Here is a 14,974-nt window from a genome sequence, read left to right as displayed (position 1 = left end):
GAGTGTAGAAAATTTGATCAGACCATAAACAGGCTAATTGTAAAGTCTATTTGAATAATCTCGGTGGCAGATATCATGAGAATTTATGTGTAATTCAAATGCCTGCAATCAGAGACAAATTGTCCTCCTGCAGACTCTAAATAATGAAATACATGTTTTATTTGGCTATACAGTTGAAAACAAAGCCAGGATTTAACAAGGAGAGCATATGAAATTTATAAAAGAGTATCAGGATGCTGATTTTTCCCTGAATATCTAGTCCTGGCAGGCAAAGACCTGCAGGGCAGACATAGTAGTCACTCATCCGAACATCATGGCTGACATTTTCCTTGACTTCCATACCACCTGCTCTTCCATCCCAAGTACCTGGATTCAGATCGTTCAGTGTTTAGAATATATAAGACCGTATACTAAATTAATTTTCTTCCACTTGGATGAAAATTCTATATACTGATACAATAAAGGCAAAAATGCTAAATGTTTTCCAAGTCTTGGGAAATAGTAGGAGAAAGAATAAAATATTTCTGCCTGTCCTGGGGCTGGAACTCAGGGCCTTTGCACTGTCCTGGGATGTTCTCAAGGCTAGTACTCTACCACTTGAACCACAGCACCACTTCCAGCTTTTTCTGTGTATGTGGTACTGAGAATCAAACCCAGGGCTTTGTGCATGCTAGCAAGCAATCTACCACTAGACCACACTCCTGAACCCAGAATAGGCTGGTAACAATTTTACTGGGTAAACAAACAAGCAAATAAGCCCAGCACCAATGGCTCACAATTATAATCCCAGCTACTCTGGAGGCTGAAATCTAGGGATTACAGTTTGAAGCCAGCCAGGCTGAAAAGTCTGGTGAGACTCTCATCTCCTATAAACCACTCTGAAACTGGAAGTGGTGCTGTGGTTCAAGGCTCAGGGACAGCACCTAGGGCCTGAGTTCAAGCCCCACAACCAACCAACCAATAAACAAATAAATAAATAATTTTACTGAACTTTTTGTTCAGTAGAGTTCATCAGTAGTGATCCTGATGCAGTTTTCCATTTGGCTTCTGGAAATACTTGTTTTGAAAAATCCAAGTGGCTCTTTTTTTTTCAGTATTTTTTATTATAATTAGTAAAAGGGTTACATGATATTTGCCAGATAGAAGGTGCATTAATTCACATACATTGATACCCTTTCACATGTGGCTCTTAATTATGGACCATCAGACCATCTGTGTCATTGGATTCTTGTTAATCAGCTTGTAATTATGTAAATTTGAACGACTAGTCCCTGATGAAAAAAAAATCCCAAATGAATTTTTCAAAATGTTATCAAATAGAGTTGCTGTAACAAGAAAAACATAATCACAAATTATTCATTAAAAATGAGTTTTTTAACCCATTAGGAACTAACACACAACTTGAGTATTTGAAATGACTTTGAAAAGTACTTTGTATAATTTTCAGTTGACCAAAGTTCTTACATTGCTGGAGTCTAACTCTGTGTGGTTGCAATCTCCATTCTATTTTCCATTATTTCTCATAATTTTCTGTTGAGAGAAATGTCACTTTTATTTCTTTGTTGGCTATATTTTATACATTTGTCATAGAATTTCCTTTTTGATTTTCTTTCTAATTTGATGTAACTTGTAGCCGGCACACTGAAAGATATATATAGATATAGATATAGATATAGATATAGATATAGATATATGTAGACTCAATATGAAGAAGTACCTGCAAAAATACAAAGAAGTCTAAAATCTGAGAAATGTGATTCAAAGCCAGCCAAGGCTGGCAAGTTGGTGAGCCTTGTATTTCCAATTAACCATCTAAACACCAGAAGTGGAGCTGTAGCTCAAACTGCTAGAGTGCTATCCTTGAGAGAAAAAAAAAGCACAGGGCCAGAGTACAAGCCCTCATTTCAAGCCCTATGGCTACCAAAAATAACTAAATTATTATGAAAAAACTAATTAGCTACCTATAAAACTTTTCAGAAAAATAAACTCTTGGATGTTAGCCAACAATATCATACTTAAAATCAAAGAAAGAATGAAAGAATGAGAAATTCAAAATCCAAATTCCATCTCTGGTTCTACTAATTCAGTAGCTATATATTTCAGAGCCTCACTTTCTGTATGTTGAACAGAGGCAGTTGAACAAAATTTTCATGGACTTCTCTCAGGTATACGAGGACACCAGATTGTGAGCTGGAAAGAATGGCCATTCCTCTTCATGTGAGCTCCTGTCCTGAGTTGATGCAATTATTCTCTAAGGAATTCTGCATTATCCCACATCCTGGATTTGTCCTTCCACACTCACCTCCTAACACTCCTGGTCCAGCCACAGATGCTAACCAGGGAGAGCAATCAGAGCTTGTTGGGGAACATTTGTATCAGCCATCATCTAGGTTGGAAAAGTAAAAGAGAGAAATCATCAGGTGTCTGTTGTATTGTTTAGATAGCATCTGGTCAGGCAGCTTTCAATGTTCTTCTTTGTCTCTATCACATGCCTACCCGTGGATAGAGGCTGCTCAACCCACCAGGCCACCAACCGATTTCTTTTAGTCTCAGAATCACACAGTCCAAAGAACACTAAAGAGAAAATGTATGGGGGAATTGGTTGGGAAAGATGAAAGAGAATTCTGAATGGGTCAACCTGGCTCAAGATGCATTGTACTAATAAACTAACACATCAAATTAAAATGCCTCTGGATAGCTACTTTAAAATAAGTGTTTCAATTGAAAACTCCAAAGAAGAAGGCTCTCTAATTCCCACTGGTATTGTGGAAATTCCCTTCAGGCCTTAGCTTTATGGGAAATAAATTATATCTATTGTTCTTACACATACCCTATAGCCCAGGGAAGCAATTTTCCCTGTATTATCTAAGCATATCCCCCCCACCAATAATCTGGAGAAAAACTCCTATGGCAAGACATTAAAAGCTATCAATAAAGATTGTGTACCTTTCTGCCTTCTGGGGCATTCACATTAGCAAAGCTATATTATGCAACAGTTCCTCTTCAGGGTTCTTCAGGGGGTTTTGTGGCTTAAGTAAGCTCTAATCACAACAATGCCTATATTCCTCCAGCTTGACCAGTTGGAGTACATGTTGTTTGATAGCTGTTTTGCAGTCTTTTCTCACCCAAGCCCGTTGACTGATCCATCATTCTCTGACTAGGTATCTGTTCTCTCTTCCTTTTTGCTGATCACAGAGGCGCAGCCCGGTAAGAACTCTCAACATTTTTACCTTAAACACGTATAGAGATATTTTCTGCTCAGGCAAGGTGGCCAGGTTGGTTTCCTGTTGTTTATGATAACTCAGCATAAATGAGGCAAGTGCATTAGACTTACTGGTTAGAAGCCTGTGGCTCTTTAAGAGTCAGGGGAGTGTTTTAGAATTGTCAGAGCACTTTTCCATAGCAGACTAAGTGAATACATGGAAATACTATTTCTAGACCTGAAAAATGTATATGGATGAGCGCGCGTGCGTGCGTGTGTGTGTGTGTGTGTGTGTGTGTGTATACAAGGACTGCAGATGGGCCAGAAAATACCATAAATGTTCAAAGCAAAGTAATAGAAGGTGGAGTAGAGAAGGAAGAACAACAGAAAAGGACTCTATCTTTATGCCATATTGTTTTAAAGCCTTGGGTCATACAACATTTTGGTCACTATACACTGATACCTACTTAAAATTTCAATCTTGAGAATGCGAAAAGTAAGTACTTTTAATTTGCCATAGAATCACTAAAGACAATAGACAACTTTTGGTAGGGTACATTAATGGAGATTTTTACTGACATTGATATATCCTTGGAGAAATCTGTCTTTTTCATTTTCAAGATTATGACAAATTGGGCCAGGAGTTTGGCCTAGTGGTAGAGTGCTTGCCTAGCATTCATGAAGCCCTGGGTTTGATTCCTCGGAACCATACACATAGAAAAAGCCAGAAGTGGTGCTGTGGCTCACGTGGTAGAGTGCTAGTCTTGAGAAAGCCCCAGGACAGTGCTCAGGCCCTGAGTTCAAGCCCCAGGACTGGCAAAGCTAGCAAACAAACAGATAGATAAATAAATGAAGATTATGAAGAATTTAAAGCAGCAAAACAAGGAGTAATTGCTGTGTTTGAAATAACCCAGTCTACTTAGTCCATTAAAGAGATGATATGAAACTAAAATCATTATTCTCTGAGATATTCTAGGCCTGTGCCAGGCCTGTTACTGTGTGAGGCACATACTCAGTCCCAGATGACAATTTGGAGGTTCTTTATTTAAAGAAAACAGCTGTGGTTTGAAGATGGTATCTTCAGAAACTGCTATTGAGGTGCAATGATTCTAACCAAGCTGTTAGGTGCCTTTGCCGATTGTGACAGTTTACTCTCAAAGAGTAAACTAGCTCAAAACGAGCAAGATGATTCACAACAAAATGACTCACAATAGACACAAGAGTGACAAACAATCACTCTGATAGAAACCCTTTGAAGGTTTACAACTCAAGATGTTCCCTTTTCTGAATGTGGTCTGTGCAGCTGACATTGCTTAACCTTGTTCTGGATTGGTTATGTTGTAGTAACTGGGTCATCAGAGGCTATCTGATGCATCCAACTGACAGTAGAACTTTCTTTTCTGTTGCTGTTCACCATTTGAATATCTACTCTTTCTGAATTGTTCATACTTTATAAAGAATTAACAGGATTTTCTTGCATATTTCTTCTGTATTTGCTTGCACTGTGCTAATTCATTCATGAGGGACTGTGCTAATAAAGAGCTATTCATTTAATTGACATACCTAAGAAATGATACATACAAAAGAAGCTTTTTACTTTTCTTGGCTACTTGGTTGTTACATTCTTTTGTTATTGTTGTTTGTTTTGCTTTAGTCCTATGGCCTAGGGAGCTGTTCCTGAGCTTTTTTGTTCAAAGCCAGTGCTCTACCACTTGAGCCACAGCTTCACTTCCGATTTTTTGGTGGTTAATTAAAGATAAGAGTCTTATAGACTTTCCTGCCTGGACTAGCTTCAAACCACAATCCTTAGATCTCAGCCTCTTGAGTAGCTAGTATTACAGGTGTGAGGCACAGATGTCCTGCAGGTATTACATTTATAATAAATCAAATAGAAGTAAGAACAAAAGATCAGTCCTAGAATCCCCTCACATCTGGATCAGTTCTCACAGTACTAGTGACCATGTTTCCTCAATGCAAAGTTATTCCTCTATGACAATATGAAATAAACCCTTTGTATCAATTCCCTTTGATCTGATTAATATAGTTTTATCTGTGAGTTCATAGACCAGTGCCTTATTATTTAGCAGCCCATTAGCAGATTTCAATGATCATACTTACCAGAAAATTTTACTAATAATATAATAACTATCTGACACACAGAATAAAGAGAAACCAATTCAAATTTTATGCGAACAAGCCAGAAAGTATTGTTTGAGAAATTAAGCCAGTCACTTGAAAACACCTAAAGGAAAATGCATAAATAGCCCCTCATGGATCTATTCCATTTCAAATTGCCCTTTTATCATAAACCAGTTCAAAGTAGAACTAAAATTTCTGATATGTACTTAGTGATGAAGAAGAGAAGCTTCCGATAGTTCTGTTACCGAAATGCTAAGTCTCTTGACTTGTGAACGGTATGAATGAGTGGAAAACATCTGTAACCATGAGGTCCAGCCCTCACAATGGTGACTACGGAGAGAAAGTGTGTGTTTGGTAACAGTTCATTCATGGCCTTAGCCCCTTGGATTTCTCCCTTACGCTGCCATTTTCCCAGCCTTCAGTGGTGCCCCTAACGTTGTCTGATGGCAAGTCATACCCTTCCCCATGAGGCAGTCCTGCCAGTGACCCTCTTTCCTGGAGCATCCCATCCTGAGAACCTTTCAGAACTTCTGATTTTAATTAAATGTATTTTTAATTGAATGTATTCAATTCTTCTATGATCTCAACCATGTGATGGAAAGACATTTCCTGCCTGGGTTATTTGCCTTCTGAAAGCATTACAATTCCTTCGGTTAAAGGACTCCTGTTTGGTGGTTGGTGACCTGGTGGCCAGAAGGTGGAAGAAATTGGAAGGAAAGATGGGAAGGGGTTCCTAACTCCCTGAGTAAAATGGTCGAGTCAGTGGCAGATGGTAACATGCCTTCCTTTCCTTTAACATTTGCCACTTTTATCTTTTTAATGTCCTGGTTAACCGATGGTTATTACTACTAGCAACTTAGAAACATCACCTGACCAGGAACAGATAATACTTTGACAAACATCCTAGAATTGTCAAACATCAAATGCACGTTAAACTTGTGGTTATCTTTTTATCTGTTAGTGTTCAAGAAAGTTCTTATTTCTAATAGACTAGGAAATGCTTATCTTTAACTTACGAAAGCAAACCAGGTAAGGGGTTTTGCCATTGGCTGACTTACGATTTAGCCTTCCTTTTTCTCTGTCTCCTTTGAGTAAAAGAAAAAGCTGATTTATATTTGTGGGTCTACAAAATCCAGTTTCAATGCATTTCCAACTCAAATTTTGTTCTCCCCATCTGCATATCTTTGAGCCAGTTTAATTGCAATAACAGAAATAATACATATTGTACATAACGTATGTATGGTCTTAAGCCTCATAGTGTCTATTTCTAATTCTAGGGTGCAATTAAAAGGAACTTATCCAGTAAGTATATCTTAGTTATGAGAAATAGAGTACAGTTTCAAGCAAGATAGTTCCTTGGATCTTGGAGCATATATGCATATGAATTATATACTCTTAGGCTTGATTTTTTGAAGCTTATTTTTTTTACTTTTACAGCAAAGGATTCTTGTTATAAGAGTACCTATGAATAATCAATGTTTTGGGAAAATGCATTGGTATTTTCTTCCTACATCTGTCAGCTCTTGATATATCACTTAAGTATCAAAAATAATTTAATCAAATAAGTATATCTTGATAAAGGAGGAGAGAAGGGAAGAAAGAAGTAAAGGTAGATGCAAGTTATCCATTCTTATGTGGTTCAGTATGAAAAGTGTCAACCAAAGTAGTAGAATCTAGTTATGGTAGAGGTAAGGTATAAAATTAAATTTTTCAAGATTCCTCTGTTGCATGTAACACAATCTAAGGAAATATAAATTCATGGTCCCTAGTTATAGAGTCAACATCTTCTTGGCATTTTCCGGAAAATAAAAGGCAGAGAATGTTAGATTCATGTGCTATGTGTATATGGCCTGGCTTATTATTCTTCTATGATAATTGAGAGGCAGAACCGGCCAAGGCAGCAGACATCTGAGAACTAGTGCTATGCCATTAAGCTCAGCAGGGTACAGTGTTTCTATTTGATGGCTTGTTCATGGTAACTCCTTGGCTAATAAACCTGTACAAATGCCAGGAGAAAAAAAAGCCACTTTATATGCCAAATATATGGCTATCTCATTGCCAGAGAAGAAGTTTGCATTGTGAAGTTTTTATATTGAGTCGTTTATTACTGAGACGTAAATCTCTAAGTGTTTCCAAACGTAGTTCATATGACAAACCAGAAGAGTCTGGTAAAATAAATAAATAAATATATATATACCTAAAAGGGCATTTTGTCCTCTGCATCAGGTGAAGAAGTGGCAAGACCCAGGCGTTCAACTCCAACTCCAGAACTTATAAGGTGAGCATGAAAGATACTGGTTGCGTTTTGTGTGAGGCATCATGAGTAATTCAGCAAATACCGTTTGGGTTACATTTGTGGCTCATGCTAATGAAGGCCTTACCAATGGATATATGCATCATAGTATGGTCCAAAAATGTTATCTTTTCTCCTAAGTGTAGCCCATGATAGAATATTGGGAAAGTAGCCTTCACCTATTCAAAGTAACTGTCCATCACAATGTGTGGTCTTCTCAGTTGAGAAGATCAAAGTTCTGTGTAAGGAGATCTCTTGATTTTTGGAATGCTGATCTAAAATACAGTTACACTGCCCTATGAAGAGAAGTCTGTTTAGTTGGATACAATGTCATGGTACAGTCTACCATTCACACACATCCAAAGAATCTTCTATTCCGTATTTTCTCCTTTTAGCAGAACATTGTATTTCACAATATATGCCTCAGGAATATATTCTTTCAGGTTTTTCCTCTCTTCTTAGCATTTTACATCTCAGCACATTCATTAAGCTAAATAAGGAGAACTGGGTCTGGAGAAGAATTGAAGAATGTTGTGCCTTCTTTTCTTAAAAATCAATACAGATTTAAAAAATAAGTACAGATGAATTATTAGGAAGGAGAAAGAAGAAGGGTTTTGCTTAACTTTATCTGTTCCTCTAATATCTCAAGATTGGCTCTCTGAGACACACTGGTTTGGGGTGTTAAATGGGAGGACAGGATAAATTAGAAGCTGCACACCCCAGTTGCTTATTTAAACACAGACTTCCTGAACAATTTTCAATGGGTTTTTAAAGTGAGCATGGTGGTTCACACCTGTACTCCCAGCACTTGGGAGGCAGAAGCAAGATCTAAGAGTTTATGGCTAGCCTACACTACACAGCAAAGACCCTGACTTAAAAGCAAACTAATTAAAAGTTAAAAACAGGGAAATGTTAACAGTGGCTTGTACTTGTAATCATAGCTACTCAGGAGTCTGAGATCTAAAGGATCATGATATGAAGACAATTTGAGCTGACAAGTTCATAACTTGTCATGAACAAGTAATCAACAAAAAGCTGAGCTGGAGATGTGGCTCAGAGATAGAGAGCTAGTCATATTATATATAATATTTGCTATAATATATATGTTATATAGAGAGATATGTAGATATGATAGATATAAATGGTCTTGAAAATTTAGAATAGAAATGAGGTTCTCTACGCTCTATTGTCTCTGATACTATCTCCTCTAGGTATTGAGAACTATGACAGTTTGAAACTTTTTATCCTTTGGCTGATTTCTGTTGGGCTAATGAGTACCTTGGTCTTCTAGTGAGAACTAGAGATCTTATTTCCTACCAATACTCCCATACATGTTTTACATTTTATATTATGCATTCTAGACTTACAGGAACCTTTTTACACACATACATGCATAAATACATACACAAAAAGTGTACACTTGTTTAACGAAGACCAATCTTGGGAAGCATGTATATGTTTCTTGAGCATCACGATTTGAGCTTTCTCTCTGCCATTTGCCTTCATGTGTGTGATTTAGCAAAAAGCCTCCTGATGACACTGTGGCCCTCGCTCCCCTCTTCGGCCCACCATTAGAATCAGCTTTCGATGGACAGAAGACAGAAGGTATGGAAAACACAAAGCATCTGTCGATTGGTTCTTCTTTTCATGGAAGTGTAACTTATCTAAAATAAATGGGTATATTTTAAAATATATTCTTCATCTCCCTTGAGATCTATATGGGAAAGTAGAACTCCAATCTAGATGTTCTGTCAAGTATAGAGAATTAATTGACAGACCTCGGTCATTTTTGGATTAGAAAGTTTACTTCTAGAAATATGTAATGGCTCACAAGTTCACTCCTCAAAATAGTTAAGTAAAAAGAATAATACAGGGGCCAGGAGTTTGGCCTAGTGGTCAAGTACTTGCCCAGCACTATGGTGGTACTGATTCCTCAGTATCACATACACAGAAAAAAGTCAGAAATGGTGCTCTGGCTCAAGTGGTAGAACTCTAGCCTTGAGAAAGCCCAAGGACAGTACCCAGGCCCTGAGTTCAAGGCCCAGGACTGGCAAAAAAGAGAGAGAGACAGAAGAATACAGAGTTGGGAATTTGGCCTAGTGGTAGAGTTCTTGCCTAGCATGCACGAAGTGCTGGGTTCTATTTCTCAGTAACACATACACAAAGCTGGAAATGGCGCTATGGTTCAATAGTAGAGCACTAGCCTTAAGGAAAGCCCAAGGCCCTGAGTTCAAGCTCAAGGACTGCCAAAATAAAAAGGAAGAAAAAGACAAATCTACACAAAATTTTATCAGGGAGTAAATGCTTATGAAGCCAATGGCTGTCATGTGAGGGGTTAGTTAGCAGGAGCATGGGAGGAGCTAGACCTCCTTGCACCCATCATGGTCACTGGCACTGGTAAACTAACCCCTTTGATTGCACTGGCTTTCTTTTCCACTTCAGTGGAAGTTTCAATTTGATTGTTCGCTTGGGACACCAAAATGACTTCACTTAGTAACTTAAAATGACCAGGTTATGAGAGACATACTTTCATGGCTGCCATTGTTGTTAGTCATGCCTATTAAATATTTATTCCTACACTTGTGTTTAACCTTAAAATTAATCATGTTTGAGACTATAAATGATAAACACTTGGCATAAAATAATCTCTTTAGAATCTAATCCATTCCGGCAATGTACTTATGTCCAATGCCTATATCTTCAGGAACTCAGTCTGATAATATAGAATGTCTTTATAAAAAGTGGTTTCCTTAAGAACACTGTGGGACAATATAAAAGTGTCTTTCTAGGATCCATTGAGAGACTTTTCTTAAATAGTAAGGACACAAGGCTTGAAAATAATGAGTAGGTAAACTGTAATAAAACAACAGCACAAAAAATACAAAAATCTTCAAAGTATACTAAATAAAAGAATGGAATATTAGTTGATTCATATTAACAGGCAAATGGAAGGCCAGGAAAGCTCTTCCATGCTCCAAAGGACTTGTTCAGCAATCTTACCAGCAGAATCAGAAGAAAGGGGACAGCAGGAGCAGCCAAAAGAATTCTGCCAATTATTCTAAGAGCAAAATCTAGAGGAGATTCTAGATCACTTTCAGCTAATGCCCACTGGAGAGAACTGGTGCCATGTGAAAAGCTACTATTCTTTTACTATGAGTAAACAAAAAAATGGATCAAGGAAATAGCTGGAATTCAGCTTCACCTGAATATTTTCAATAAATGTAGCTAAATTTGAATCCCTCCAAAAATATGAGCTTGTAGTAAGACTATCATTTGTATTGATAACTTATCTGTGGTCAGTCTCAAACTTAATGACATAATTATATAGTGACCAAAGTTTGAATTTGATTTTCTGAAACTGAATCTGCTTCTTTAAGATATTCCATTTATAAATGAAAACTTTACATAAACCCTTAAAAATTAAAGTGGTATCCCACATTGAATCCATGAGAGTAATATTGCTGCACAACAAAACAGAGCAAAGATCACCTTTGAGGCCTGTGATAAAGAGGAGAGATAGCACCTCTAGACTGTCAATGAGCCTGCTTTGATTGGTTTTCAGGTGATTTAACCCTTGGATTTCCACATAGTCTCAACCTTTGTGCCAGCCATGCTAGCTTTTCTAATATCCCATATATTGTTTCCTTTCTACTCACTCTCCTTTTGATTGATTCTCCTATCCCTCATCTAAAAGGCCTCAGATGACAGGAATTTGTATGTTGGAGTTGATATACCAGGATGGGAGCTCAGCTCCATTACTTTGCTATGAACACGTTACTTCATCATTAACCACTCTAATTTTAGATTCCCCTCCTGAAAGTGCCATTCATAGCAACCACATGGTGGTGCTATGAGAACTAAAATGCATGGCAAATGCTCCTGGCCTGGCCACAGATGTATTCTATGTACATTTTACGCACAGCATGTTTCCAACTATTACTCAACAATGTTACCAGTAATTTTTTAACCCCCACCAACTTTATTCAAACTCTCCAAAATTTATACCAAGTATGTTAACTGCTTATATGACAGTTGAATTATTTTGTCTTTTCTTTATGCTTTCTCCACGTTTTCAGTTCTTCAGTAGAAACCAGAATCTTGGGTTGCCCAATTACTAGCCCCTGATCTACTATTCTGATTGTTTCTTTTCAATATTCATGACCAACACCTGGCTTCTAAAAGAAAGACTCTTGGTCACTTGCTGATAGGGTGAGACTGCTTCGTTACCCATAACCACATGTCCTAATTTAGAATCAATCTTGGCATCCAGTCTTGCATTTCTTATCAAATTCACAATCCGCCTTTCAGCTTCTTCTGGAGTTATATTAAGTTTATCTGCCAACATATTCATGCTGATACACTGGTGAATACGACAAAAAGTCTCAAATATGAAGAGGTGGGCATTTTCAATGAAGTCCTCAAGACAAACCACCAAGAAGTCATTTACAAGCACTGATTCACATTCCCTCAGCTTTTTCTGAGCCCCATCAAACATAAAAGCATTCTACAAATTCTGTAATTGGATCTTTCTACATGTAAGACTCCTGTTGAATAACGTTTACTAGATCTTTTAGCACCTGCCAACATTTTCGTACACCTTTATTTGTTATGACTGCAGTAGTCAAATAGAGAAGATGTGAACACATTGTCTGAATTGCATTAAGCTACTGATAAAGGAAGAGATCAATAATATCATCTCGACCTTTGGGGTGGTTGAAGAAAACAAAGAAAGACCAGTGAATGAGCCAAGTTCGTTGCTGAAGAGACTGGAGTGGAGAACTCACAGAATTATTATCTATGGTCTCTTTTAAATGTGTGAAGTCTTCCATGGCTACATCCCAATTTTGCGTTAAGATTTCTGAAGCCAGTTTCCCCCCAAAGTGAACTTAAAGCATTTCTATCTGTTGCTGGTACCAAGACTCTAAAAAAGTACAGATATTCTGCCGCTCCTGAGTAATTTCCACATTCATATTGGTATTTTGCATACCTGTAGAGTGTATCTAAAAATTCTTGCCTAAATCTGTGCTTGTCTGCCAGGTAGTCAAACAGCATTCGACCATCCCTGCCGGACTGCATTTGCCTTGTAGTTTCTGGATCTTCAAACATCTTCACAATTGGGTTTGTTTCTGCCTGTAGCTGTTTCAGCTGGGTAACAACTGTGATTGTTTTCTCTCTCAAAGCATGAGGAATGTCATCAGCATAGAGGTTTTTATACACATCCATGGCAAAGTCTACCATGTTGGTATCACTGAGAAGATCCAATTTCCCTTGAAGTAATTCTTTTTCATTATATATCTCCTTCACCGAGAGAAACTCCAGGAGCGGAAAGACCAGGTGGCGATCCAAAAAGTGCGCAATTCGAGTGGTCAGGTCGTACTTCACCATCTTGCCGAAGGAAAGAGGAAACCTGCTCACTTAGCAAATCTTTTTTTTTTTTTTTGCCTGTCCTTGGACTTTCTCAAGACTAGAGCTCTACCACTTGAGCCTCAGCACCACTTCAGGCTTTTTTCTATGCATGTACCAAGGAATCGAACCCAGGTCTTCATGCATGCTAGGCAAGCACTCTGCCACTAGGCCAAACTCCCAGCCGTGTGCTCAGTAATTTCTGAGGTTGTTTTTATTATCCCCACTTTACACTGCAGGAGGGAAGCTCAGAGGGTTTAAACGATTTGCCTGAGGTTCTGTAACTCCAGAGGCTACATTGGAAACCAGGTCTGACTGACTTCCCAGCCTCTGCTCTGTGGTAAAATACAACAGTTCTTTCTGAGAAAGTGTACTTAGGTGCCCCTTGACCACTGTGCTGTAAGAAAATATCAAGGGGAAGAAAATGTGAAATTCTGTGTTCTTTAGATGCAATACCTAAATGCTTATATTTGCTTCAGGTGTCTGAGCACCTGTTTCTTTTTCTGGTTTTCTTAAAATAGGTAATAGGCATTCGAAAATTGATTTCTCTTTATAATGCTACAAAATGCATTAGAACTTTCTTTAAGAACACCAGAAATGAAACTTGTATGTATACTAATATTCAGAAAGGCATTAAATCACCAACCAAAAAGAAAATACAGATTTTACCTTAAAAAGTTTAAATTAATGTGTATACATACATAGATACTCACTCACGCCCTCATACCCCAAACGCTATTTCAATTTTGTGCTTGAGAAGAATGAGGAGCAGAATACTTATTAATCACCCTGTAAAAATAAAAATCACCTCCTTGTAGAGGCAAGACATTTTGTGAGTTCAAATTGAAATTAAAATTTTAAGTTCTAATTTCTAGGACATTTTAGCCAGTGTAAATTGACTTTTTGAATTAAAATTCCTTTGTACATATACAGTTACTATGAACTATATATAATTGAAAATAAATTTGGATAGAAGATAGAGAGAGAGATAGCTAGTCTCGGGAAATTTCTTATTTGAACTTGCTCTAAGAAATTTTCTTCCTATCTTTCCAGTTCTTCTAGATCAGCCTGAGATCTGGGGGTCAGGCCAATCAATTAATCCAAGTCTGGAGTCACCAAAGTTAACAAGACCTTTTCCCTCTGGAAGTAAGTTGTGTCTGCTCTATCTAGACAAAACAAATGTCTTATTTTTTTGTGGAAATTTGATTTTTGCAGGTCATTTCCTTTTTATTACAATTTACATTGAAGAGGAAATATATAAGCAATAAACATTGAGGGTACATAATTCATTGTGTATTTCCCTCACTTTTTGAATAACTACAAAACAAGCTGATTCAACATTATGAGGGTAGATTCTCAGCACTTCAAGATTTTAATATTACAGTGGAATATATGTAATTATATACCACATAATTAAATATATGCATACCTTTATATATATATTTAATTTTAATAATATTTTATTTTACTGTCTGTCTGCACAGTGAAATTAGATAGCTCCTACAAGGTATGTATACATAACAAACATTTCAATGGTATGGTATTAAAAGAAGACATGTTATTAAAACAGTCTTTAGAGATAACAAGGACAAGAAAAGTTATTGAAGCAGAAGTGCAAATAAAGTAAAATCATGGAATGTCTTCTGGCATTCCCCAGGCTCACTCACTCATTCATTAACTTAGATTAGCAGGTGAGCAAAAGAAACTCAATTTTGTAAGTGACTAAAAGAGTAAACAAGACAAGTGGAGTCTCTGCTTGTCCCAGAACAACTAAGGCTACAGAAGGAAAGCATGGCTTAGAAAGCAAGCAAAACAGGCTGTATAAAAGAGACCATCTGAAATAAGAGGTCAGGACAAAATTAGGTCAAAACAGCCATCAGTCCTGCCTTTTCCACCATGTACAAGTGTCTAAATAAAACACTTGTCTAAGTAAGTGT

General features: G+C 37.4%; 1 protein-coding gene and 1 pseudogene across 13 annotated transcripts in view; one reads left to right on the top strand and one right to left on the bottom strand.

Annotated features, from left to right (window-relative positions):
* Positions 1 to 14,974, top strand: part of Sgip1 (SH3GL interacting endocytic adaptor 1) — a 170,048-nt gene that overhangs the window by 107,443 nt on the left and 47,631 nt on the right. For all 13 annotated transcript variants that reach the window (XM_090334668.1, XM_090334657.1, XM_090334664.1 and 10 more), the window contains 4 exons: positions 6,619 to 6,643; positions 7,568 to 7,619; positions 9,154 to 9,239; positions 14,091 to 14,183. In XM_090334668.1, coding sequence (XP_090190794.1) covers positions 6,619 to 6,643; positions 7,568 to 7,619; positions 9,154 to 9,239; positions 14,091 to 14,183 — 256 coding nt within the window. The remainder of the gene's footprint in view (positions 1 to 6,618; positions 6,644 to 7,567; positions 7,620 to 9,153; positions 9,240 to 14,090; positions 14,184 to 14,974) is intronic.
* LOC150061689 (eukaryotic translation initiation factor 3 subunit E pseudogene) lies at positions 11,715 to 13,019 on the bottom strand (annotated as a pseudogene).

The sequence above is a fragment of the Megascapheus bottae genome, chromosome 6 (genome assembly GCF_031878675.1).
Source record: "Megascapheus bottae isolate mThoBot1 chromosome 6, mThoBot2.hap1, whole genome shotgun sequence".
NCBI lineage: Eukaryota > Metazoa > Chordata > Mammalia > Rodentia > Geomyidae > Megascapheus > Megascapheus bottae.
This window is presented reverse-complemented; position numbering and strand designations above follow the sequence as displayed.